General features: G+C 60.3%; 3 protein-coding genes across 5 annotated transcripts; 2 read left to right on the top strand and 1 right to left on the bottom strand.

The window, feature by feature from the left end:
- Positions 1-1198: 1198 nt before the first annotated feature.
- On the bottom strand, positions 1199-5781 carry PHYHIP (phytanoyl-CoA 2-hydroxylase interacting protein). The gene is made up of 5 exons (XM_069035577.1): positions 5393-5781; positions 4154-4337; positions 3265-3439; positions 2459-2576; positions 1199-2352 (listed from the first exon to the last, which is right to left on the bottom strand). The coding sequence occupies exons 2-5, from the start codon at positions 4316-4318 to the stop codon at positions 1818-1820; spliced, it is 993 nt and encodes a 330-aa protein (XP_068891678.1). The 5' UTR covers positions 4319-4337; positions 5393-5781; the 3' UTR covers positions 1199-1817.
- Positions 5782-6583: 802 nt separating this feature from the next.
- Positions 6584-11365, top strand: POLR3D (RNA polymerase III subunit D). Of its 2 annotated transcripts, none has more exons than XM_069035574.1 (9): positions 6584-6649; positions 7293-7458; positions 7626-7669; positions 8639-8784; positions 8881-9005; positions 9080-9251; positions 9333-9580; positions 10802-10954; positions 11154-11365. In XM_069035574.1, the coding sequence occupies exons 1-9, from the start codon at positions 6609-6611 to the stop codon at positions 11274-11276; spliced, it is 1218 nt and encodes a 405-aa protein (XP_068891675.1). In that variant the 5' UTR covers positions 6584-6608; the 3' UTR covers positions 11277-11365. The 2 variants fall into 2 exon arrangements, with proteins under 2 accessions (XP_068891675.1, XP_068891674.1); XM_069035573.1 differs by having other exon boundaries at positions 8878-9005.
- A 1617-nt stretch (positions 11366-12982) lies between these two features.
- PIWIL2 (piwi like RNA-mediated gene silencing 2) lies at positions 12983-25422 on the top strand. Of its 2 annotated transcripts, XM_069035560.1 has the most exons (21): positions 12983-13226; positions 13296-13407; positions 13783-13923; positions 14000-14110; positions 14322-14439; positions 14527-14648; positions 14756-14836; positions 15062-15175; positions 15293-15481; positions 15653-15737; positions 15854-15940; positions 16025-16165; positions 16246-16359; positions 17602-17790; positions 19239-19340; positions 19418-19537; positions 19845-19933; positions 20212-20317; positions 21286-21539; positions 23048-23155; positions 24598-25422. In XM_069035560.1, exons 1-21 carry the CDS (start codon positions 13019-13021, stop codon positions 24752-24754), a joined length of 2748 nt encoding a protein of 915 aa, XP_068891661.1. In that variant the 5' UTR covers positions 12983-13018; the 3' UTR covers positions 24755-25422. The 2 variants fall into 2 exon arrangements, with proteins under 2 accessions (XP_068891661.1, XP_068891660.1); XM_069035559.1 differs by having other exon boundaries at positions 12983-13407.
- Positions 25423-26091: the final 669 nt, after the last annotated feature.

The following is a 26091-nucleotide window of genomic DNA, read 5'->3' as shown; positions in this document are numbered from 1 at the left end:
TGGCCTCTTTGTTTCCAGCCCAGCAAAACAGCATCCAAAATGGGGCTGGACTGGGGGGGGAAAGCACCCAGGAGCCTGTACGGACCCCAGTCCTGAGGGAGGACCCCCATCCTTGGGGTTCTGATGGAGCAGAGCCAGGAGTTCCAACCAAGGGGCAGCCAGACCATCTCCCGGTGACAGTGGGTCCTGTGACGGGTGGTGGGCTCGGAGCCCTCTGCCCCCCAGGACTCTGCAGGTGGGTTCTGTCCCCACACCTTTATTTTGAGGTGTCTCTGAGCCAGAAGAGCACCCGCCGTGGGGTGGGTGGGTGCCACGTGCTGCGCCCACCGCGTGCTCCAGCGCGTCCCCGCGCCGGCGCTGGCAGATGGCGGGTGGGCTGTGACACGGCCCCCGCGCCCACCGCGTGCTCCCGCGTGCCTCGACCCCTCCTGCATCCCGTGCTCGCTGCTGGTGAAGCGGGGAGGCTCCGCTTCCCCGTTGGTGCCAGGGCTGGGATGCTCCGCAGGGGCTGTGCCCAGACAGAACCGGGATGGGCACTGGGGTTTTTCATCCAGAGGGGCTTTCGGTCTCCATGATGAAAAGGGGGTGCCGAATTCGGGGAGCTTTTCAGTGACAGGATGAGGAGCGATGGCCAGAAACAAAAACACGAGTTCCACCTCAACATGAGGAAGAACTTTCCATGAAGGGTGGCAGAGCACTGCGACAGCCCCAGGGAAGGGTGGAGTCTCCCTCTCCGGCGACATTCCAAACCCACTTGGATGTGCTCCTGTGTCACCTGATGCAGGTGACCCTGCCTGGGCAGGCGGGATGGACCCGGTGATCTCCAGGAAGGCCCTTCCAGCCCGAACTTTTCGGAGAGCTGGCGAGGGCAGGAGGGTGCTCGTAGCTCTCTGTGCCACCTTGTCCCCTCCCAGTCCCACCCCTCCTTCCCCTGAGCTGGATCGGTGGCGGGGGGCGGGGGGGGGGGGGGGGATGCTGAGCCACTTCTTGGGGTCCCGTGGGGGACAGAGGCGCGTGACACGGCCGGTGGCGACCGCACAGAGTTTATTGAAACACCTCCAGCACAGCACAGGGATGCTCGGGGACGGGGAGCCGGTTGTTGTACAGCGTGCAGGGGGTACACAGAGACGGGGGGCGGGCACCCCGGGGGGGCCGCACGCAAGCGCCATGCTGCCGACGGCTCATGCGGGGGGCGGCGGGTTGGGGGGCACGGGGAGGGGGGGGGTTCAGATCCGTTCCCCCTTTCCCCGGCTCCTCCGGCTGCCTCCGGGGCCGCGGGGCCGGGGATTGGGGCGGTGCAGGATGGCAGAGCAGAGAGGGACAGGACACGGGGGTACGCCCGGGGTCCCCCACACCGCAGGTCCCTGTCTGAGCACCCCCCGTCCCCGGGAACAGTTCAAAACCGGGGGGTGCTTCCAACATCTCCCTGAACCCCCTGGAGTAGCCGGGGAGCCCCAGTCCCGGTTGGCAGGGCCGGGGCTCCCTGGGAGCTGCGTGAACCTGGGGCGGGGGGGACGCGGGGGACACCGGAGGGGAAGGGGGTCCCGCAGCGGCTGAGCGGAGCAGGGCAGAGCGCGGGGCTCACGCCAGCGAGGATGCTGCTGGTCGGCCAGTCCAGGAGATGAAGGCTTCCTCCCTCGGGGCGCACAGCGGCGCGGGCTCTGCCTCCTCGCTGGGCGAGCGTCCCGCCGGCTCCTTCCTCGGGGCACCGCCCGGGTCCCCCGCGCCCACCCGTGCCCTCCACCCACCAGCGTCCGTGGGAGAAGCCCCCGCGGCGGGCGCCCGTCCCCCTGCCCGGCCCTGCCCGCGTCCCGCCCTTAACGCCCCACGCTGATGTTGCACGTCTTGCAGCTGGGGTCCTTTTTGGCGTTGGCAGTGGAGAGGCTCATGAGCTGGTGGCCGCTGATTTCCCCCAGCACGCCGAGGCTCAGGTCCACCGGCTCCGTGTAAATGACCTCCAGGATGCTGTCCTGGGCGTGGCGGTACACCAGCTCGCCCTCCTCCACGCAGCACGTCAGGAACTTGTTGGAGGAAATGTCCAGCTGGGGAAGGCGCTCCCGGCAGAAGAGATCCCCGGAGGAGCCCTTGGGCGCCAGGACCAGCACGACGTAGTGGTAGGCGGTGTACATGCAGTAGAAGTCCGCGAAGTAGAGGTTGGTGTTGGGGTTGAAGAGGCGCTGGGCCGGGATTTGGAAGCGGTACCGGCCGTAGGGCGAGTCCTGGGGGGGCTGCCCGGTGTTGAACTCGGTGTTGCAGCTGAAGAAGATGCCGTGCAGCATCCCGCTGGTGGGCGAGCCGTGGCTCCCGCTGTTGTCCTTCAGCGACGGCTTCATCACGTTCCCGCAGTGCATCCTGCCACGAGGAGGAGGAGGAGGAGGAGGGACACACAGACAGGAACAGGAAGGGTCAGGGAATGCGCCCTGGGAGAGGGGAGCGTGGGGAATGGGGCTGGGGGTACCTGACGTGCTGGAAATACTCCTTGTGCTGGTTGCGGTAGAAGACGGAGAAGCGAAGCATGCGGCCGGCGATCAGCTCCGCTTTCTCCTGCAGCTGGGCCAGGTGCTCCTTGGCGTAGTCTGGGGACAGGCACGGGGACATCAGGGCGTCTCCATCCCCCTCCAGCAGCCCATCCCTGCCCGCAGCTCCCCGCACCTCCTGCCTCCCACTCAGCAGCTGCCGCTCCAACCGGCCCGGCTTGTGCCAGCTCCCGGCATCGCCCCCGTCCTCCTCCGGGCTCCCGGCTCCCAGCGTTTCCCCCATCGTCCCCGAACTGGCCCTATCCTCTCTCCCGGCTCGTGGCTCCCGACATCATCCCCGATCTCCCTCGTGGCTCCCAGCACTGACCCCCTCTTCCTCCCAGCTCCTGGGATCGCCCCTGTTCTCCCTCCCTGCTCCCAACTCCAGGCGTCATCCCCGTCCTCCCTCTCAGCTCCAGGCATCAACCCCATCCTCCCTGCGGGCTCCCGGCTCTGGGCATTGCCCCTGTCCGCCTCATCCTCCCGGCTCCAAGCGTTCCCCCGTCATCCCGCCCGGCTCCCACCCCCCAGGATCGCCCCCATCCTCCTCCCAGCTCCCGGGATCGTCCCTATCCCCCGTCCCAGCTCCTGACTCCAGGCATCAATCCCGTCCTCCCTCCCGGCTCCCAGCATCGCCCCCGTCCTCCTCCCAGCTCCCGGCTCCTGGGATCGCCCCCATCCTCCCTCCGGGCTCCCGGGAACGCCCCCACCGTCCCTCCCGGCTCCGGGCCGCCCCGGTGCCGCTCACCCCCGGTGCAGAACTCCACGGTCTCGCTCCAGCCGGACACCAGGTACTCGCCGTCGCTCTGTTTGACCGCCGTCTGCACGGCCACGCTGTACTCGGTGCGGGGGCTCAGGAACCAGTGGCCCCGCACCGTCATGGGCAGCGGCACCGCCTTGGCCACCAGTTTGGTGGGGACATCCTGTGCCGAGGGGTGAGGGTCAGGCGGGACAGCATCCCACCCCCGCCCTGCACCCCTGCGCCGCGCCGGGGGGATGCTGCCGGGCACCACACACCCCAAAATATCCACTGAGACCCTCCAAAACACCGTGGTGGCACATCTCAGGCTGCCCCCACCCCTCCGCTCTGTCCCTACAGTGCTGCCCCGTCCCTGTCCCCAAACATGTCCCTGCTGCGATGGGGATACAGGGTCCCCAAGGGCGGGGGGGGTGGTCTCGGGGACCCCCCGCTCCCGGTGGCATCTCGCGGTGTCAATAGGCCACGGAGCAGCTCCGCAGTGCAGAGCCGTTTCTGTGGCAACGGCGGATGCTGAAGTCGGGAGATAGAGGGGAAAAAAATATCCCACCCCCCACCCCCCCACCCCTTATTATTGGGGAGGAGAGAAAAAAAAATAATGTTAAACATTAAATAGCATCACCGTGGCAACGGCGCTGCTAAAAACGGCCCGAATTAGTGACTCGCAGCACGGGGAGGGGGAGCAGGAGCGGCTCAGCTCCCCCGCGGGGGCTCAGCGGGGTCCGTCACCCTCCGATCCCCATCCCAGTCCCCTCCGCCAGCGTGTCCCGTGAGGGGAATGACCCAAATTCAGCACTAGAGAGGGCTAAAAGCCAGTTCCTCCCTCCCAACGCCGTCTCCTCTCCGCGGGCAGGGGGTCCCGCGTCCTCCCCCGGCTCACCCGGTGCTTGAACTTGTTGGAATTCTTGTTCTCCTTCTTGTTGAGGTCGATGAAGTAGTGGGTGACCCTCTCCAGGTCCCCCTTCTCCATAGCCCAGGAGATGCGGAAGGAATCGCAGGTGATGTTGTTGATCTCGATGTTTTTGGGGGTGGAGAGCAGCTCCATGGCCGGAGGGGCTGAGCTCCTGCGGGCACAGCGCGGGTTTGGGGGTGCCGAGCCCCCTCTCGCTGCCCACGTCGGCAGCTGCCAAGGCCGCCCGCGGCGGAGCAGATGGCACCGGGGTGGAAAAGCGGCCGGGAGCCAGGAATAGGCAGCGCAGGCAGGAGCAGGCAGCGGGACGCCGGGAACAAGCCCGGTCGGGTGCGGGGGCCCCGGCCGCTCCCCCGGGTGCCGCGGGGCCCCGGCGCGACGCCAGAAGGTGTTTCGGGGTTTGCTCAACACCGGGTGGGGAAAGAAAAACACGGGGAGAGCCGAGGGAGTTGCTGGGAGAGGGGAGGGTTGGACGCAGGCACTGGAAAAGCTGGATCCGCCTTTGCCCCGGCCCGTGCCTCAGTTTCCCTGCGCCCCAGGAAGGCGCTCTGGGGGGTGGGCGATGCTCGCCGAGAGGGGACACAGAGTCACAGCCACGGCACGGGGAATGGGGGGTGCTCCGAGGGGGGCTGGAGGGGGCGGCTGCCCCCCACCTTGCAGCCCAGCACGCCGGGCTTGTGCGGGGGCAGCCGTGGCACCGCGGGGCTGCCAACGTGCCACCGCCCCCCCTCCGGGTGCCCACGGCCACCCACGCCGGGCTCAGCCGTGTGTGTCCCTGTCACTCGGCACCCACGGCCACCCACAGCCACCCACGGCCACGTGTCCCCCCCATCTGCGCAGACCCTCAGCCCCCCCCACCCTTGCACCCCCCCAGGCACCCCAAAGCCGCTGCCAGCCCGCCCGTCCTCCTCGCCAAAGCCCTCGGGCACGGCAGAAGGTCACCGCGCTGGGGACAAGGTGCCACCTCGCTGCCCCATTCCCGTGCCCGGCGGTGGCGCAGGAATTCTGCACCGGGATTGTTCCAGCTGGATCGTGTCACCGTGTCCCCGCGTCCCCAACACCTCCTGCCCGCTAGAAGCCCTCAAGCCATGCCGTAGCCCCCCTTCCGTGCCCCCCCGAGCATCCCTCCGCGATGCCGTCGGGATGTTGTCCCAACGCCACCGGGATTTGGTGGCTGCTCCGGTGTCACGGTGCCGGTGAGGCCCTTACCTGGCCGTGCCGGGGGGCTGCCGGGATGCGCGGGGATGCCGGTGGAGTGGCAGGGTAGGAGAAGGGAAGGGAAGGCAGGACAGAGAGCCCCGGCGGGGCTGATCCAAGCGGGAAGGACGGAGGATGCCGGTGGGATCGCGGTGGTACCCGGCGATGCCGCGTCGCTGCCTGCGGCTGATGCGACTGGGATCCTCCCAGCCAGCTCGGAAATAGCAAACACCCTCCAGAGGAGGGAGAGGAGAGGGAAAAAAAAAAAAAAAAAAAAAAAAAAAAAGGGGGAAAAATAGATATCCAAGGAGCTGGGAGAGAGAAGGGGGAGGAAGGAAAAACCTCCCGGTTCTGCCAATGGGATGGAGGGATGCGTGCGGCGTCAGGTGATGGAGGCAGAGTGGGATGTGGGTGCAGATTGGGGGTGGGTGGTGGGCAGGTTCTGCCTGTTCCCCCCATTTTTGGGGCCGGGAGGGGGTGTCCCGGTTGTGCCGCTTGCACAACGAGGACGGGCAGGTGGTGGTGGTGAAGCAGGAGAAGAGCCAGGTAGGGGCTCGGTGGGGGTGTCCCCTCATCCCTGGGTGTGAGCCCTCCCCCAAGCCCATGAGGATGTCCCCCCATCCCGTAGTGTCCTTTCCACCCCGTCCCGCTTGCGGCACAACCGGGACACCCCCTCCCGGCCCCAAAAATGGGATGGATGAGGTGCGTGGGAATGCTGGTACCCACACAGGACCCCCGTGGGAATGGGGGTGCAAAGCCCAAGGTGGAGGGGGTACTTGTTCTTTTGCACGTAGCGAACACCCTTTTTGGAGGAACAAAGCTTTTCTGGGGTGGCCGGCTGGCGGAGCACCCCAAAATCCTCATGGCCCCCCAAATTTTTGCGGGGGGAGTGGGGGGGAGGTTGGTGCCCACGCATGAACCCCCCCCGTTGGGGGTGCCGGCTGGCTGTGGAGCTGTAAAGGACCATGAGGAGGTGTTTGCACTGCAGGAAGCCCGTGAGGGTGTGAAATGAAGGACTGAGTGACCCCCCCCCCAAAAAAAATCTCCCCTCAGCGCTTCCCGGTCCGGAGAACAGGGCACTGCCCACCACAAAGATGGCGCCGCCGCCTTCACAAGGAGTCGGGCAATGCCAACCACAAAGATGGCGGCGCATTGGCAACGCCGCCGCGCCCTCAGCAAAGATGGCGGCGGCAGCGTCGCCCCGGGAAGGGCGCGCCGTGCGTCACGCATGCGCAGTGGGGGCGGCGAGCCCGTGGCTGCCCGGGCAGGGTAAGGGGCGGCGTGGCGGGGGCGGGGGGAAGATTTTTGGGGGGTCGAGGGGGTCCTGGGGGGTGCGAGGAGAGGGGTGAGACCCCTGGGGAGCGGAGGGAGAGCGGGTCCTCTTTGAGGGTGTATGGGGGGGTGAGGTTGCTGGGGAGAGGGCTGAGAGGGGGGAAAGGGGGGCGAGGAGGGGGCTGAGACCCCTGGGGAGGGGGCGCAGGGGGGTCCTGTGGGGCTGAGGCCCATGAGGAGGGGGCTGCGAGTGGGTTCTGGGGGGGTGTGAGTGGGTAATGGGGGTCTGAGCCCCTGGGGAGGGGGAGCAAGGGGCTTCTGGGGGGAACGAGGGGATTGAGAGCCTTTTGTGAAGGGGGAGCGGGGAGATCGCGGGGTCTGAGACCCCTGGGGAGGGGGGGACAAGTTGTTCCTTTTTGGGGGTGCACGGGGGGGGTTGAGAAAGCTGGGGAGGGGGTCCTGGGGGCTGCAGGGGGGACACGACCCCCTCCCCGAGTAAGGGGGCTTCTCGTGGACCCTATTTAGGGGCGCAGGGGGGGTGGTTCATTATTGGGGTGGGTGTATGGCTGAGCCCTGTTTGGGGCTGCAGGACCCCCCCTGAGCCCCCCTGGGGGTCCCTGACCGTGTCCCCTCCCCTCAGGATGGCCGAGGGGGGCTCTGGCAGCTCGGGCTCCCCGGGCAGCCTCCGCCCGGGGCTCCCGGGGGCTCGGGGGGTGCTGGGCAGACGCCCCGCAGCCCCCGCCCTCAGCCCGGGCCGCCTGCCCTCCATCCGCTCCCGAGACCTCACCCTGGGCGGCGTCAAGAAGGTGAGACCCCCCCCCCCTCCTCCCCAAATTGGGGTCACCCAATGTGCTGCCCCAGCGGGGGCTTTGGGGACCCCGGGCTGGGGGTTTTGGGGTGTGGAGGAGTTGGTTTGTGGGGCTGGTGCCGGCTCGTGGCGTGACTTTGGTCCCTCTCCTTCTGCGTCCCACAGAAAACCTTCACCCCCAACATCATCAGCAGGAAGATCAAGGAGGAGTGAGTGGCCTTGGAATTGTTTCCAGAGGGGACGGGGGTGGATTTGCCAGCAGGGGGGGTTCCCTGTGGATAAAAAGCGGGGCACGGGGATGATTTGGGGTCTGGAGCATCTGTCCGAGGAGGAGAGACTGGGGAGCTGGGCCTGGTTGGTCTGGAGAAAGGAGGAGTGAGAGGAGATCCCATTGATCCATAGAAATATCCCAAATATCCATAGAAATATCCCAGATATTCATGGAAATATCTCAAATATTCATGGAAATATGCCAAATATCCATAGAAATATCCTAAATATCCATAGAAATATCCCAGATATCCGTGGAAATATCCCAGATATCCCTATAAATATCCCAAATATCCATGGAAATATCCTAAATATCCATAGAAATATCCCAAATATTCATGGAAATATCTCAAATATTCATGGAAATATGCCAAATATCCATAGAAATATCCTAAATATCCATAGAAATATCCCAGATATCCATGGAAATATGCCAAATATCCATGGAAATATCCCAGATATCCATGGAAATATCCCAGATATCCATAGAAATATCCCAGATAGCCCTATAAGTATCTCAGATATTTAGGGAAATATCCCAAATATCCATAGAAATATCCCAGATATCCATAGAAATATCCTAAATATCCATAGAAATATCCCAGATATCCATGGAAATATCCCAGATATCCATGGAACTATCCCAAATATCCCTAAAAATATCTCAAATATCCATGGAAATATCCCAAATACCCATGAAAATATCCCAAATATCCATAGAAATATCCCAGATACCCATGGGAATATCCCCGATATCCCTATAAACATCTCATATACCCATGGAAATATCCCAAATATCCATACAAACATCTCTGGGTGATGTCCAGAGGTCCCTTCCAAGAACACCCATGTGCTGGGAGGGGCTCGGGGCAGGCCTGGGGGTGACGTGCCCCCTGCGTGCCCCGCAGGCCCCGCGAGGATGTGTCCGTCAAGAAGGAGAAGAAGGAGCGGGAGCGGCAGCGGGATGGGCACGGCCGGGGCCGGGGCCGGCCCGAGGTCATCCAGTCCCACTCCATCTTCGAGCAGGGCCCTGCTGAAATGATGAAGAAGAAAGGTAAGGGCAGCTCCCCTCTGGGTTTTTTTGGGGATTGGAGGGGGTCCCACGGGCTCAGGGTGACCTGGGGCTGCTCCTCTGTCCCCCCTCCAGCAGGCTCCTGGGACAAGACCGTGGACATGTCGGACTTCGGCCCTTCGCACATCATCAACATCAAGAAGGAGAAGCGGGAGACGGACGAGGAGACGAAGCAGATCCTGCGGATGCTGCAGAAGGACGATGTCAGTGGGGCGTGGAGGGGGTGGCTTTGGTGCCACCAAGGTGGTGCTGAGTGTCCCCTGTGCTGTCCCCACAGTTCCTGGACGACCCGGGGCTGAAGAACGACATCCGGAACAAGCCGGTGCAGCTGCCCCTGGCCCACTCGGGGTGGCTCTTCAAGGAGGAGGCGGCGGAGCAGGAGGACACCCAGCCGTGGCTCCCTGGATCCAAGGAGGAGAAGATGGAGCTGGACCCACCGGCGGTGAAAGGTGGGCTGGGATGAGGGGGACACAGCAGGGACAAGCTGGGGGTGTCCCTGTTTGCCCCGTGCCCACGCAGCCCCTCTGCAGTGAAGGAAGAGCCGCGTGAGGAGGATCCCAAGGCGGCGCAGCCCAAGGGCCCCCCCGGATTCCCGCGGGATGTGTCGGCGGCCGAGCTGCTGCAGCAGCTGAGCCTGGCGGCCGAGGAGGAGCTGGTGTTCCTGCAGCTGCCCGACACCCTGCCCGGCCAGCCCCCCACCCACGACTCCAAACCCATCAAATCCGAGCTGCACAACGAGGACGGGCAGGTGGTGGTGGTGAAGCAGGAGAAGAGCCAGGTAGGGGCTCGGTGGGGGTGTCCCCTCATCCCTGGGTGTGAGCCCTCCCCCAAGCCCATGAGGATGTCCCCCCATCCCGTAGTGTCCTTTCCACCCCGTCCCGTGCTGTCCCCCCGGTGTGATGTTCCTCCCTGGTTCATTATCCCCCGCATCCCGTGCTGTCCTTTCCCCCACATCCCGTGATGTCTCCCCCTCCTCCCACGGCGTCATCTTCCCCAGTCCCATGGTGACTTCCCGCCTATCCCATGATGTCCCCCCCATCCCATGGCGTCATCCCCCCCATCTTGTGGTGTCCTTTCCCCTCCAATCCCGTGCTGTCCCCCCATCCCACGGTGCTGTCCCCCCATCCTGTGGTGCAACCCCAATCCCGCTGTGCGATCCCAGTCCCGTGGTGCGATCCCAATCCTGTGATGCGATCCCGATCCTGTGATGTGATCCCAACACCATGGTATGATCCCAATCCTGTGATGTGATCCCAATCCTGTGATATGATCCCAACCCCATGGTGTCATCCCAATCCCGTGATATGATCCCAATCCTGTGGTGTCATCCCAATCCTGTGATGTGATCCCAACCCTGTGGTGTCATCCCAATACTGTGATGTGATTCCCATCCTGTGGTATGATCCCAATCCCGTGGTGCGATCCCAATCCTGTGATGCGATCCCAGTCCTGTGATGTGATCCCAACACCATGGTATGATCCCAATCCTGTGATGTGATCCCAATCCTGTGATATGATCCCAACCCCATGGTGTCATCCCAATCCCGTGATATGATCCCAATCCTGTGATGTGATCCCAACCCCGCGGTGCAATCCCAACCCCGTGGTGTGATCCCAATCCCGTGATATGATCCCAGTCCTGTGATGTGATCCCAATCCTGTGATGCAATCCCAACCCCATGGTGTGATCCCAGTCCTGTGATATGATCCCAATCCTGTGATGTGATTCCAACCCCACGGTGCAATCCCAACACCGCGGTGTGATCCCAATCCTGTGATGTGATCCCAACCCTGTGGTGTGATCCCAATCCTGTGATGTGATTCCAACCCCACGGTGCAATCCCAACACCGCGGTGTGATCCCAATCCTGTGATGTGATCCCAACCCTGTGGTGTGATCCCAATCCTGTGATGTGATCCCAACCCTGTGGTGTGATCCCAACCCCATGGTGTGATCCCAATCCTGTGATGTGATCCCAACCCCGCTGTGCCCACGGCAGGAGGTGAAGCAGGCGGAGAACACCTGCACCCTGGCCGACCTCCCCGAGGGGCAGGTGGGGAAACTGCTCATCCGAAAGTCGGGAAAGGTGCAGCTGGTGCTGGGCAAGGTGACCCTGGATGTGACCATGGGCACCCCCTGCTCCTTCCTACAGGTATCAGGGGGACACTGCCACCCAATTTTGGGGGGTTTCACCCCAAAATAACCCCTGGGGGCGGGTCGTGCTGGCTCGTGGGCAGCCCTTCCCTGTGACAGCGGTGGGGAAGGGTCCTGCTGGTGGCCCTCTGGGACCCTTTTCCCAGGGATTCCCATGGAATCAGGCTGCTCACGGGTGTTCCTCCCCCGTGGGACAGGAGCTGGTGTCCGTCGGCATCGGGGACAACCGGACGGGCGAGATGATTGTGCTGGGCCACGTGCGGCACAAGCTGGTCTGCTCCCCGGACTTCGAGGCTCTCCTGGAGCACCGGCACCGGTAGCCAAGGGGGTCCCGGCCCCCCAGCCCCCAGGGACAGACCCTCAGCCCCTCCAGATGTGCCTTTGGGGCGTGGGGAGGGGGCTCGTGCAGGTGTGGGCGCAGAGCCAGAGCCTCCTCCCAGCCCTGCGGGGGGGGGTCCGGCTGTGCCCCCCAATCCGGCGGCTTCCCCCCAGTGCCAAACGGGGATCTCTGGATGTGTGGGAGCGTGGGGTGTCCCCCAGCTCTGAGGACACGCTGGTGGGAGTAGGACACGCGTCCTGGAGGAGAAACCTGGAATAAAAACTCTTTTTCCCCTGCGTGGGGCTGCTCCGTCTCGTTCTGTCACCTCTGCTGAGCCCTGCAAGGCCTCGGGGTCCCTGGGCACGGCTGCAGCAGGTGGGGGGCAGTGGGTGACCCCCACCCCATCCCCACAGCAGGAGGCTGAGTGTCCTGGGGGGTGAGGAATGTCCTGGGCAGGGAGCAGGAATGGGGGACACCAACTACCTGGGCAGGGCTGGGGCTGCACTTGCCCCTCTCATGTTGATCTCCCACCTCATCCCATCTTAAACCCCACTGTTCCCACCTCATCCCATCTTAAACCCCCGCTGTTCCCACCCCATCCCATCTTAAACCCCACTGTTCCCACCCCATCCCATCTTAAACCCCGCTGTTCCCACCCCATCCCATCTTAAACCCCCGCTGTTCCCACCCCATCCCATCTTAAATCCTGTGCCCCCCCCATATCCGACCTTACCCTTCCAATTCCACGTTATCCCCCGCTCCTGCCCCATCCCATCTCGTCCTCCCCATCCCATCTTACCCCCACCTCCCTGTCCCATTTTACCCCCTCAATTCCATTTTACCCCTCTCCTGCCCCATTCCAGCCCGCCTCCCTCCCACCCCATCCCATTTAACCCCCCAAATTCCACCTTAGCGCTCTCCTGCCCATCCCACATTACCCCCGTTCCCACCCCATCCCATATTATCCCCCCCAATCCCACATTTCCCCCCCAATCCCATATTATCCCCCCCAATCCCACATTTCCCCCCAATCCCATATTTCCCCCCAATCCCATATTATCCCCCCAATCCCATATTATCCCCCCCAATTCCATATTTCCCTCCCAATCCCATATTTCCCCCCAATCCCACATTTCCCCCCCAATCCCATATTTCCCCCAATCCCATATTATCCCCCCAATCCCATATTATCCCCCCCAATCCCACATTCCCCCCCAATCCCACATTATCCCCCCCAATCCCACATTATCCCCCCCAATCCCATATTATCCCCCCCAATCCCACATTTCCCCCCAATCCCACATTATCCCCCCCAATCCCATATTCCCCCCAATCCCACATTATCCCCCCCAATCCCATTTTTCCCCCCCCACCCCGCCCCCCATCGCAGCTCCCCTTCCTCCCGCCACGCCCTATTTTGCATAACCCCGCCCCTTTCGTTTGGCCACGCCCCCTTTTCCCGCCCCCGCCCTTTCCTCTTGCGCTGCCCTCGGCGCCGCGCTCGCGCGTGGGGAAGGGGGCGTGTCCTTCGGGCGGCCCAATCAGCGCCGCGCTCGCGCGTGGGGGAAGGGGGCGTGTCCTTCGGGCGGCCCAATCAGCGCCGCGCTCGCGCGTGGGGGAAGGGGGCGTGTCCTTCGGGCGGCCCAATCAGCGCCGCGCTCGCGCGTGGGCGGGGCCGCGCGTGCGCTCGGGGCGGCGGCGGCGGCGTGGCCGCGGCTCCGGGCGCGCCTCGACGGGGCGGACATGGACCCGCCGCGGCCCTTCCGCCCGCCCAGGCCCGGCCCTGGCCCTGGCCCCACCGCCCCCATGGCGCGGGGGCTCCGCGGGCTCGCGAGCTTCCCCCCTCGCCTGCCTTCGCCCGGCTCCGGCGAGCCCCGACCCGCGCCGTCGCCGTTCCCGGCGCTGTTCCGCGGGCTGGGCCTGGGCGAGCGGGCTCGGGAGAGGCCCCTCGGTAGGTGCCGGGGGTGGAGGGGGCCAGCCGAGCCCTGTTCCTCGGCTGACGGTGCCGCTGCTCCCGCAGGCCGGGGCGGCGCTGGCGATGGGAGGGCTCTGGCTCAGCCCGGCCCGGAGCAGCCGCAGCAGCAGCAAGAGGACAAGGGGGCAGCGCTGGCGGCGCTCCCCACGCGTGGGCAGTGAGTCCCCCACACCCCCTAAACCCCTAATCCGTCAGTGCCGTCCTCCCCCGGGTCCTCCTGTCCCCTTCTGTCTGCTGCCTCCATTCCTTATTCCGTTCCATCCCCTCTCTCCCATGCCCCATATATCCGCTCTGGTCCCTTATTCCCTCTGTCTTCCCCATCTCCTCTGTCCCTCCTATCCCTCTATCCCCAAAATTGGGCGTTTTGAGTCCCCCCCCCCCCCCCCAGGCTGCTGGGGGGCGGGAGCAGAGGGTCCACCTGCAGAGGGTCCTCCCACAGCAGGGGCATTTCGGGGTCACCCCTGGGGGTTTGCAGCCAGGCCACCCCCAGCGTGTGCCAGGGCTCACCCCAGCCCCCCCCCCGGGGACGCAGGATCCTGTGGAAAGGCAGAGGGGACGCGCTGCCCACCCAGCCTGGAAGAGCCGCCGCTGCGCCCGCCCTGTGCCCACCCAGCCCCCGGCCCTGCCTGTCGCCCACGCCCACCCCGGAGCCCCCCCTGGCTGCTGCCAGGCCGTAAGTGATGGCCCCAGCCCCGGGATTTGGGGTGCAGGTGCTGCTGGGGCACTGCTGAGCCCCCTGTCCCTCGCAGGCCGCAGGGGACGAAGCCGGTGCCGAAGGGAGCCGCCGTCCCCGTGGGGCTGAACTTCGTCAAAATCCACTGCCAGAACGAAGCTGTCTACCAGTACCACGTTACCTTCAGGTGATAATGGGGGTTCAGGGTCTCCCACAGCCCCTCGAGGTTGGGGTGTGCCCAGGCAGAGCCCTCCGTGTCCTTCCTGCTTCCATGAGGTGGAACAGCCACAGCACAACAAAGAGCTCTGGGTGTTCCCCTTCAAGGGGGATTTTGGGGGGGGGGGGGGAGGATGAGTGAGGATGAGGGAGGAGGGAGAAAAGCCGCTGTGTGCCCCCAGCCCCGAGGTGGAGTGCAGGGCTGCCCGCATTGCCATGCTGAAGGAGCAGCGCGCCGTGACCGGGGACGTGATGGCCTTCGACGGCTCCATCCTCTTCCTGCCCGTGCAGATCCCCAAGGTAAGGGGTGGGAGGGGTCTCACCCAGTTTGGGGGTATAGGGGTGCCCCGGTTTCAGGTGGGAGATCCCCCTCTGGCCCTGCCAAAGGTCAGCCTGAAGGCTCAGAGGAAGAGCGACGGGGAGGAGATTTCCATCAACATCCAGATGACCAAGGTCCTGGAGCCCAGCTCGGATCTCTGCGTCCCCTTTTACAACGTGATTTTCCGCAGGTGAGAGACCACAGACACCCTCCCTGAGCTCCGAGGAGGAGACCCCTTTCCTCCTCCTCCCTGCCAGTCCTCATACAGTCCTACTTTTGCTGCTTCTCCTTGCTTAGGGTGATGAAAATCCTAAACATGAGCCTGGTTGGGAGACATTTCTTTGAGCCTGCCCAGGCCACCACCCTGCAGAAGCACAGGTGGGTGCTGGCACCTTCCTTCCCACAGGATCATCCCTGTTTCCCTGGCAACCTGGGAACTGGGAAGTTTTCCCAGGTCAGCTCTGGTCAGGCTGGCTATGGAGCAAAGTTGGGAGCTGGGAAATAAATCCCTGAGTTTTGGGTGATTCCAAATTTCCCTCTCCAAAACTCCCTGAGTTTTCGGCTGCTCCGGCTTAACCCAGGCCGCTTTCCCTCCGGACACAGCCTCCACATCTGGCCGGGCTACGCCGTCAGCATCCGCAGGAAGGACGGGGGGCTCTTCCTCATGGTGGACGCCATCCACAAGATCATCCGCAGCGAGTCCGTCCTGAGCATGATGTGAGAAAAGCGGGGAGGAGCCCCAAAAGCTTCGGGGACGAGGGCGCTGCGAAAGGCGCTTGGTTTTCGGGGTAGCACGGGCAGGGAGCATCCCACGGGCCTCTCCCCTCTCCCCAGGCAAAGCATCCACGCCCAGTGCCAGAGGACATTCCAGGACGAGTGCACCAAGCAGCTGGTGGGGAGCGTGGTCATGACCCGCTACAACAACCGCACCTATCGCGTGGATGACATCGACTGGGACAAGACCCCCAAGGACACTTTCACCCTGGCCAGCGGCCAGGAGATCACCTTCGTGGAGTACTACAGGTGAGGGGGAGCTGCTGGATCATCCCGTGGGAATGGGAAGGGCTCCACGCCCGGTGGGGCAGCGGGAGCAGGGAGGTTTCGCTGGCCACGGCAGGGGGTTGGGAGCGGGTGTTCTACAAGATCCCTTCCAAACCCAGATTCCAGGGTTGTGTGATGGTGCTGTTTTTCCAGCAAGACCCACGGGATCACCATCAGGGAACTGGACCAGCCGCTGCTCGTCCACAAACCCAAGGAGAAACAGATGCCGGAGGGGAAGGTGAGCCGGGCGCGGAGATCCACGGGCTGCTCCGGGCTCCTGCAGCCCCTGGGGAGAGCAGGGATTCCCAGATTCCCAGCCCCTGGAATGCTGACGGTGCCTGTCCCTCCCTGCAGCGCAAGCTGGAGATGGTGCTGCTCGTGCCGGAGCTCTCCTTCCTCACCGGGCTCTCCGACCTCCGGAACAACAGCCGGACGCTGAAGGTCAGAGCCTGCCTCATCCCCCGATCCTGGCTTTCCCGAGGGTTTTGGGAAACCCTCCCTCACTGTGGGGTGTTCCCGGTGCAGGAGGTGATGTGGGAGATGATCCAGAGCCCCCAGCAGCACTACCAGCGCCTCACCAGCCTCCTGCGCCGCATCCGGGACACCCCGGACGCTTCCCGGGAGCTGGGGCGCTGGGGGCTGTGCCTGGACACGGATATCTACAGGGTAAGGGCTGCTGGGCTCCCGGCCTTCCCTCTGGGAGTGGAGGCAGGGGAGGCAGCTCCAGAGATTCCTGCTCTGCCCAGACCCAGGGTCGCATCCTGCCCGGGGAGCGGATCAACCTCCGGCACCGCTCCTTCCTTCCCGCCGAGGACCTGGGCTGGCACCGGGAGGTGACGAAGGACGTGCCCATCGCCGTGGTGAGCAGCAGCCTCCCCTCATTGGGAAAACTGGGATGGGTTTCCCTTAGTGCTGGAATTCCGGCCGAGCCGCTTCCAGCTCAAACCCTTCCCTTGTTTGTGTTGGATTTGCGCTCCAGCCTGTTTTTCCGAAGGAGCTGGAGGTATGTGACTGTGGTGTCTGCTTTCCCACCTCAGCCCAGGGTGGAGGGAGCCTTTTGCTTGTAGGAATTGGATCCAAATTTCTCTTGGGCCACTTTCCCTTTCCCAGATTCTCCTCTGTGCTCCAGATTTCTCTTGAGCCACTTTGTCCCTCCCAAATTTCCCTGCTGTGCTCCAGGTTCCTCTTGTCCTGAATTCCCTCTCCCAAATTTCCCTCTGTGCTCCAGGTTCCTCTTGTCCTGAATTCCCTCTCCCAAATTTCCCTCTCCCAAATTTCCCTGCTGTGCTCCAGGTTCCTCTTGTCCTGAATTCCCTCTCCCAAATTTCCCTCTCCCAAACTCTGCTGTGCTCCAGGTTCCTCTTGTCCTGAATTCCCTCTCCCAAATTTCCCAAACTCTGCTGTGCTCCAGGTTCCTCTTGTCCTGAATTCCCTCTCCCAAATTTCCCAATCTCCCTGCTGTGCTCCAGGTTCCTCTTGTCCTGAATTCCCTCTCCCAAATTTCCCTCTCCCAAATTTCCCTCTGTGCTCCAGGTTCCTCTTGTCCTGAATTCCCTCTCCCAAATTTCCCTCTCCCAAATTTCCCTCTGTGCTCCAGGTTCCTCTTGTCCTGAATTCCCTCTCCCAAATTTCCCTCTCCCAAACTCCCTGCTGTGCTCCAGGTTCCTTTTGTCCTGAGTTCCCTCTCCCAAATTTCCCTCTGTGCTCCAGGTTCCTCTTGTCCTGAATTCCCTCTCCCAAATTTCCCTGCTGTGCTCCAGGTTCCTCTTGTCCTGAATTCCCTCTCCCAAATTTCCCTCTCCCAAATTTCCTTCTCCCAATCTCCCTGCTGTGCTCCAGGTTCCTCTTGTCCTGAATTCCCTCTCCCAAATTTCCCTGCTGTGCTCCAGGTTCCTCTTGTCCTGAATTCCCTCTCCCAAATTTCCCTCTGTGCTCCAGGTTCTTCTTGTCCTGAATTCCTTCTCCCAAACTCCCTGCTGTGCTCCAGCTTCCTCTCGGGCCAGTTTTCCTCTCCCAGATTTCCCTCTGTGCTCTGTAGGTTTCTCCTCTCCCAAAGGGGAATGTGCCTCCCAAACCACGGCCTGTCCTCGCTTCTCTCCCAGATCTCCATAAATTCCTGGCTCCTGATCTATCCCAAACGGCTGCAGCACCTGGCCAAGGACCTGCTGGCAGCCATGAGGAGCAGCTGTGGCTCCATGGGAATGCAGGTGGGACAGCCCACGGTGCAGGAGCTGCGGGACGACCGCATCGAGACCTACATCAGGAGCATCCAGAGTTCTTTGGGGAGCCAGGTGAGGAGTGGGGACATCCCAGGGGGATCATCGGGAAGGTGGGATGGGAGCACCTGGGGTGGGGCTGAGCCTGGAGAAAAGGAGGCTCAGGAGGGGCCTTATTGCTCCCTAAAATCCCGGACAGGAGGGTGCAGCCAGGTGGGGTTGGGAATAAGGGACAGGAGGAGCCTCAGGCTGTGCCAGGGGAAGCTCAGGTTGGACACCAGGAGGAATTTCTTCATGGAAAGGGTTGTTAAGTACAGGAATGGGAAAGGTTGTTAAATAAATACAGGAATGGGAAAGGTTGTTAAATAAATACAGGAACGGGAAAGGGTTGTTAAATACAGGAATGGGAAAGGGTTGTTAAACACAGGAATGGGAAAGGGTTGTTAAATACAGGAATGGGGAAGGGTTGTTAAACACAGGAATGGGAAAGGTTGTTAAATACAGGAATGGGAAAGGTTGTTAAATAAATACAGGAATGGGAAAGGTTGTTAAATAAATATAGGAATGGGGAAGGTTGTTAAATAAATACAGGAATGGGAAAGGTTGTTAAATAAATACAGGAATGGGAAAGGGTTGTTAGATACAGGAATGGGAAAGGGATGTTAGATACAGGAATGGGGAAGGGTGGTTAAATACAGGAATGGGAAAGATTAAATACAGGAAAGGGGAAGGGTTGTTAAACAATGGAATGGGAAAGGGTTGTTAAACACAGGAATGGGAAAGGTTGTTAAATAAATACAGGAACGGGAAAGGTTGTTAAATACAGGAATGGGGAAGGGTTGTTAAATAAATACAGGAATGGGAAAGGGTTGTTAGATACAGGAATGGGAAAGGGATGTTAGATACAGGAATGGGGAAGGGTGGTTAAATACAGGAATGGGAAAGATTAAACACAGGAATGGGAAAGATTAAACACAGGAATGGGAAAGGGTTGTTAAACACAGGAATGGGAAAGGGTTGTTAAATACAGGAATGGGAAAGGTTAAATACAGGAATGGGAAAGGGTTGTTAAATACAGGAATGGGGAAGGTTGTTAAATAAATACAGGAATGGGAAAGGGTTGTTAAATAAATACAGGAATGGGGAAGGTTGTTAAATAAATACAGGAATGGGAAAGGGTTGTTAAATAAATACAGGAATGGGAAAGGGTTGTTAGATACAGGAATGGGGAACGGTGGTTAAATACAGGAATGGGAAAGATTAAATACGGGAAAGGGGAAGGGTTGTTAAACAATGGAATGGGAAAGGGTTGTTAAACACAGGAATGGGAAAGGTTGTTAAATAAATACAGGAACGGGAAAGGTTGTTAAATACAGGAATGGGCTGCCCAGGGAGGTGGTGGAGTCCCCATGCCCGGAGCCGTGGATGTGGCCCTTGGGGATGTGGGTTATCGCTGACCTTAGGTTGGACTCGGTGATCCTGGAGGGCTTTTCCAACCAGAACAATTCCATGATCTCCCTCAGGACAAGGTGCAGCTGCTCCTGTGCATCATCCCCAACGGCCGGGACGACGTCTACGGGGCCATCAAGAAGCTTTGCTGTGTGCAGACCCCGGTGCCCTCCCAGGTGGGCTGGGACCCCCATTCCCGGGAAGCCGTGGCTGCCTCCAGCCTCACTTTTCCCTGAGTTTTCCCTCTCCCTAGGTCATCAACGCCCAGTCCCTCACGGGCCACCCCGGCAAGATCAGGAGCGTGGTGCAGAAAGTTCTGCTGCAGATCAACTGCAAGCTGGGCGGGCAGCTCTGGGGGGTTGATATCCCGCTGGTAAGGCAGGAAAACCCTGGGAAGAAGCCTGGGATGAGCCTGGAAGCTCTGGAGGGGGTGAATTGTTGTGGGCACGGGCTGAGGCAGCTGGAGAGTCGGGGTTGGCTTCTCTTGGGTGCACGTGAGTCCCTTGGGAGCTGCAGGGATCCGAGCCTGGAGGTGTCTGACTTATCCCTAAATCCCACCTGGCTGTTCTTCCCTCTTCCAGAAGCAGCTGAGGGTTGTTGGCATGGACATTATCCCTAAATCCCACCTGTCTTTCCCTGCTCCATGATCCCTAAATCCCATTGTTGTTCCCCCTCTCCAGAAGCAGCTGATGGTTGTGGGCATGGACATCCACCACAGCCGGAGCCAAGGGATGCGCTCCGTCATCGGCTTCGTGGCCAGCATGAACCAGTACGTGGCTTCCCCCTGGGAAAGGGGGAATTCTCAGGGATCTCCCACCCCAAAATCTCCTTCCTTGGCCGGGAAGGGGGTGAGGATGCTGCTCTCCCCGAGCTGCTGCGCTCAGCAAGGTCTCCCCTGGCGTGTTTGTGTCGGGAATCGCTGGGAAAGGGCTGGGAATGCTGAGCCAGGGCCGGTTTGGGGTTGCACAAGACCTCTGAGGACTTTGCCCGGTGCTGAGGGGGGTTCCCGGTGCTCGTTCCTGGTGCTCATTCCCGTTCCATGCCCAGCATCCTCACCAAGTGGTACTCCAAGGTGGTTTTCCAGATGCCCCACCAGGAAATCGCCGACAGCCTCCGCCTCTGCCTCTCCCAAGCCCTCAAGCGCTTCTACGAGGTGAGGCCAACCAAAAACCACCCTCCTGTGGTTCCACATTTCCCTCAAAACGAGGGGGGAACCTCCCAAAAACCTCCAGCCTGGATACGTGCAGGGGAGCAAACATCCCCAGCAGCCTTTGGACTGGATGTGGAGCCGGCACAGCTCATCCTTATCTCGGGAACGTGCCTCGGGATCAGTTTGCTCAGAGGGAAGTGCCACGTTAGAGCTCCCAGAGCCCTGTCCCTTGTCCCCAGCGTGAGAAAAGCAGCCTGGGACAGGGCAGGGGCTGGGAAAAATCCCAGCTCTTGGGATTTTCCCAGAGAAACTGTGGCTGCCTCATCCTTGGAAGTTGTCCCAAGGCCAGCTTGGAGCAACGAGGGATGATGGAATGGGGATGGAATGGGATGGGCTTTAAGGTTCCTTCCAACCCAAACCATTCCAGGATTCTCTGATTTGATTTTCCCATCCCTCTGTGGGTGCTGCAGGAACAGCCCTGGGCACTGGGAGCTGGCTGGGCAGGAGGGCCTGGAGGGCCAGGACACAGGGAATGGCTTCCCACTGCCACAGGGCAGGGATGGATGGGATATTGGGAAGGAATTCCTCCCTGGGAAGGTGGGGAGGGGCTGGGATGGAATTCCCAGAGGAGCTGTGGCTGCCCCTGGATCCCTGGAAGTGCCCAAGGCCGGGTTGGAGCAGCCTGGGACAGTGGGAGGTGTCCCTGCCCATGGCAAGGGGTGGAATTGAGATTATTTTAAGGCTCCTTCCCACCCAAACCAGTCCGGAATTCTGGGATTAACACAAACACCACCCTCCCCAAACCCACCCCGAGCTGCATTTTCAGCGGGGCTGAACGTGGTGGGTTGAATTCCCAAACTGCTGCTGACCAGGGAATATTTTCCCCTCCCCTCTCAGGTAATCCTGTACAGGCTGCAGGATAAAAAAAATGAGCAGATTTTCCTCGTTTTCCCCCATTTTTCCCCCCACAGCTCAACCACTCCCTGCCCATGAAGATCGTGGTGTACCGGGACGGGGTGTCCGACCCCCAGCTGGACACGGTGCTCAAATATGAGGTGCCCCAGCTCCAGAAGAGCTTCCACACCTTCCAAAATTACCAGCCCAGCCTCGTGGTCGTGGTGGTGCAGAAGCAGCTGAGCACCAACTTCTACTGCCTGGCAGGAGAGGAGTTGGTGTCTCCTCCCCTGGGCACCGTCATCGACCACAGCGTCACCAGCTCGAGCTGGTGAGTGGCAGAGATGGGGCTGGGGGAGCTGGGACAGGGAGGAAACGCCCTGGGAGGGGATAAAAACCAACCCCAGGGGGGAGAAAAATAACCTGGGTGTAAAAAAAATGGTGGGAAAAGCACCCCAGGGTGGAAAAAAATCCACCCTGGGTGCAAAAAACCCACCCCAAGGTGTAAGAAGTGGTTGTAAAACCATCCCGGGTGCAAGAAAATGGTTGTAAAACCACCCTGGGTGCAAGAAAACAGTTGTAAAAATGCCCCAAGGTGGAAAAAATCCACCCTGGGTGCAAAAAACCCACCCCAAGGTGTAAGAAGTGGTTGTAAAACCATCCTGGGTGCAAGAAAGTGGTTGTAAAACCACCCTGGGTGCAAGAAAATGGTTGTAAAACCACCCTGGGTGCAAGAAAACAGTTGTAAAAATGCCCCAAGGTGGAAAAAATCCACCCTGGGTGCAAAAAAACCCACCCCAAGGTGTAAGAAGTGGTTGTAAAACCATCCCAGGGTGCAAGAAAATGGTTGTAAAACCACCCTGGGTGCAAGAAAGGGGTTGTAAAACCATCCTGGGTGCAAGAAAATGGTTGTAAAACCACTCTGGGTGCAAGAAAACGGTTGTAAAAATGCCCCAAGGTGGAAAAAATCCACCCTGGGTGCAAAAAACCCACCCCAAGGTGTAAGAAGTGGTTGTAAAACCATCCTGGGTGCAAGAAAATGGTTGTAAAACCACCCTGGGTGCAAGAAAGGGGTTGTAAAACCATCCTGGGTGCAAGAAAATGGTTGTAAAACCACCCTGGGTGCAAGAAAACGGTTGTAAAAATGCCCCAAGGTGGAAAAAATCCACCCTGTGTGCAAGAGAATGGTGATAAAACCACCCCAGGGTGCAAAAAAAAGGTTGTAAAAACACCTCAGCGTGCAAAAAAATGCCCAGGGTGCTGAAAAAGTAATTGTAAAAATACCCCAGGGTGGAAAGAATCCACTCTGGGTGTGAAAATATGGTTGTAAAAAAACCCTGGGGTGTAAAAAGAACCTCAGGGTGCAAAAGAATTCCCAAAGTGCCAAAAAAAAAAATCATCGTTGTAAAACTAGCCCAGGGTGGAAAAAATCCACCCTGGGTACAAAAAAAACCACCCCATGGTGTAAAAATTGGTGTGTAAAAGCCCCCCAGGGTGCAAAAAAATGGTTGTAAAGATACCCTAAGGTATCTTATAATTTATTTTCTTTACAAAATAAGATGCCCTGGGGTGTAAAAACACCTTGAGTGCAAAAAAAAGGGGTTATAAAACCACCCCAGGGTGCAAAAAAAAACCCCCAGAGTGAAAAAAAATGGTGGGAAAAGCACCCCAGGGTGCAAAAAACCCTCATGGATTGCAAAAATAAAACCCCTGGGGCTCAAAACCACCATTCTGGGGTGTAAAAAAAGCCCAGTCTGGGGTTCAGAGCGCCCTGAGGTTCAAAAATGCTCATTTTGGGGTGCAAAAAAGTGAAATTGGGGTTTGTTTTGCCTTTCCCAGTCAGGATTTCTTCCTGCTGGCCCATCGCTCGCGGCAGGGCTGCAGCGTTCCCACGCGCTACATCTGCATGTGGAACACGGCCAACCTCAGCTCTGAGCACCTCCAGAGGTAAGGGAGGGTCCTGAGCCCCCCAAAATCCTCCCTGGGAAAGGGGGAGAGAGCCTTGAAATCATCCAGGGGAAGGGCAGGGGTCCCTGAGATCCTGCAGCCCCCCAATGTCCTATAGCCCCCCAAAATCCTCCCTGGGAAAGGGGGAGAGAGCCTTGAAATCATCCAGGGGAAGGGCAGGGGTCCCTGAGATCCTGCAGCCCCCCAAAATCCTCCCTGGGAAAGGGGAGAGACCCTCAAAATCATCCAGGGGAAGGGCAGAGGTCCCAGAGTTCCTCAATATCCTGCAGCCCCCAAAATCCTCCCTGGGAAAGGGGGAGAGAGCCTCAAAATCATCCAGGGGAAGGGCAGGGGTCCCAGAGCCCCCCAAAATCCTCCCTAGGAAAGGGGGAGAGACCCTCAAAGTCATCTAGGGAAAGGGCAGGGGTCCCAGAGTCCCTGAGATCCTGCAGCCCCCCAAAATCCTCCCTGGGAAAGGGGAGAGAGCCTCAAAATCATCCAGGGGAAGGGGCAGGGGTCCCAGAGTTCCTCAATATCCTGCAGAGGGAAGGGCAGGTGTCCTGCAGCCCCCCAATGTCCTATAGCCCCCCAAAATCCTCCCTGGGAAACGGGAGAGAGGCTCAAAATTATCCAGGGGAAGGGCAGGGGTCCCAGAGTTCCTCAATATCCTGCAGACCCCAAAATCCTCCCTGGGAAAGGGGAGAGAGTCTCAAAGTCATCCAGAGGAAAGGGCAGGGGTCCCTGAGTCCTTGAGATCCTGCAGAGGGAAGGGCAGGAGTCCTGCGGCCCCCCAGCGTCCTGAGCCCCCCAAAATCCTCCCTGGGAAAGGGGGAGAGAGCCTTGAAATCATCCAGAGGAAGGGCAGGGGTCCCTGAGATCCTGCAGCCCCCCAGAATGTTCCAGAGGAAAGGGCAGGAATCTCAGAATTCCTCAATATCCTGCAGAGGGAAGGGCAGGGGTCCTGCAGCCCCCCAATGTCCTATAGCCCCCCAAAATCCTCCCTGGGAAATGGGGAGAGTCTCAAAATCATCCAGGGGTAGGGCAGGGGTCCCAGAGTCCCTGAGATCCTGCAGCCCCCCCAGAATCTTCCAGAGAAAAGGGCACGAATCCCAGAGCCCCCCCCCCCCCCCCAATATCCCACAGAAGAGCAGCCTTACAGGATGGGACCCCCCAGATGGGACCCCCCAAATTTGGGGTTTTTGGGTAAATCAGCCCCGGGAGCAGTTTGGGTGGGCGCAGGTCCTTGTGCAGGCACCGGGCTGAGCCTGCTGGGTGTACTGGGTGTACTGGGTGTACTGGGTGTACTGGGAGGACGTGGACGAGGCGGGTTCCCAACCTCTGGAAGAAACACGGCTGCGAGCAGGTTCTGGGAGGGATGTGAACCCGGATCCAGCCCCATTCCCGGGAATCCCTCAGCCCGATTTCCTCGCTGTCCCTTCCAGGCTGACCTTCAAGCTGTGTCACCTGTACTGGAACTGGCCGGGCACCGTCCGTGTCCCGGCTCCCTGCAAGTACGCCCACAAGTTGGCATTCCTGGTGGGCCAGGTCCTGCACCACGAGCCCAGCACCCACCTCAGCGAGCAGCTCTTCTTCCTTTAACCTGCCAGGACCTGCAAAACCGGGATGGCACCGGGAAATCCGGGGTTGCACCCAGAAAATCGGGATTGCAGCCCGGAATTCCGCTCCCCACCTGCCGCTGTTTGCCCCCCCTGCCAGCGGGGATCTTCCTCAATTCCCTGGTTTTGGTGTTCATTTGTTCCTTGTTTGTTGGTTTAGAGGGTGCTCGGGATTGCAGCAGCATCCCGGGCCCTGTGGGGTTTTTTGGGAATTCTCTCCGTGGGGATGAACCCAGAGGAATATCCCGCTGGTTTCCAGCCTTTCCAGGAGAGGGGGTTGAGTTCATGAACCCCAAAGGTGCTGCTGCTCCCACAGCTCATCCCTGTGCAGGTGCTGGATGTAAATCCCAAAGATTTTGGGGTTTTTTCACCCCCACAGTTTCTTGCATTTCCATGCAGGTTTAAAGATTTTTTTCCTGGGCTGCTGTTGAACAAACCAGCTCCAGCTTGGCCGGTTCTCCCGTCCTTGAGGAGTCACTGGTTTTCCAAGGAGAATTCTTTGTGGATTCAGGTCATTACCCCAGGGAAAGGTTTGAATTTCCACCTATTTCAGGTGCTTTTTTTTGCCTTAGGTAGGGAAGTTGGATTTCCCTGATTTTTCTCTTGCTGTAAGCAGTTTTTTGGTTCATTCCAATAAAATTGTTGCTGGCAGCTGCTCCCTCATGGATTTTGGGGGGGGAGGGGTGCCCCTAATTCCCAAGGGATCCCAGGCTGGAGCAGGGACACCGAGGGGGGGTCACAGTAGTGGTGCCACCCAAGCTGTCACCCTGTGCCCCGGGTTAATCATTTATCCCTGTTTATTTGCCAATCCTGCCGGACTTTGGCAGCCGTGGCCCAGCCTGGGATGGGATTTGGGAGCAAAGCTTGGCCCTGGGGGTGCTGGGGAGGGGTCCCCTCACTCTTCCTGACCCCCTCCAGCAGCTTTTTATATCCCAACTCTGCCTTGTCCTTGTCCTTGCCGGCTCCTTGGCACAGGGAGAGGAGCCAGGATGGGTCTGGCTGCCAGGATTAGTCCCCCCCTGAACCCCCCGGGCATTTCCAGGGAGATCCCTGGGGTGCCCCCAAGGGGGTATTTGGTGCTGTGACCCCTTGGGAAGGGGTTGAGGGGTGGGCAATGCTCCCAAGGGGTGTTTGGAGGGTCCTTGGGGTGCCCTGTGCCCCCAAAGGGTGTTTGGGGAGGTGCGTGTGGTGCCCCCGGGGGGGTGTTGGGGGGTCCCCGTGGCTCTGGGTTGGATGTTTGGGGGGTCCCGGGGGGTCCCCGTGCCTCTGAGGGGGTCGCTTGGCGGTGTCCTCGGGGTCTTGGTGCCCCCAGGGTGGGTG

Source organism: Aphelocoma coerulescens, chromosome 22, assembly GCF_041296385.1.
Source record: "Aphelocoma coerulescens isolate FSJ_1873_10779 chromosome 22, UR_Acoe_1.0, whole genome shotgun sequence".
NCBI lineage: Eukaryota > Metazoa > Chordata > Aves > Passeriformes > Corvidae > Aphelocoma > Aphelocoma coerulescens.
The sequence above is the reverse complement of the archived record's forward strand: the minus strand, read 5'-3'. Positions and strand labels throughout refer to the sequence as shown.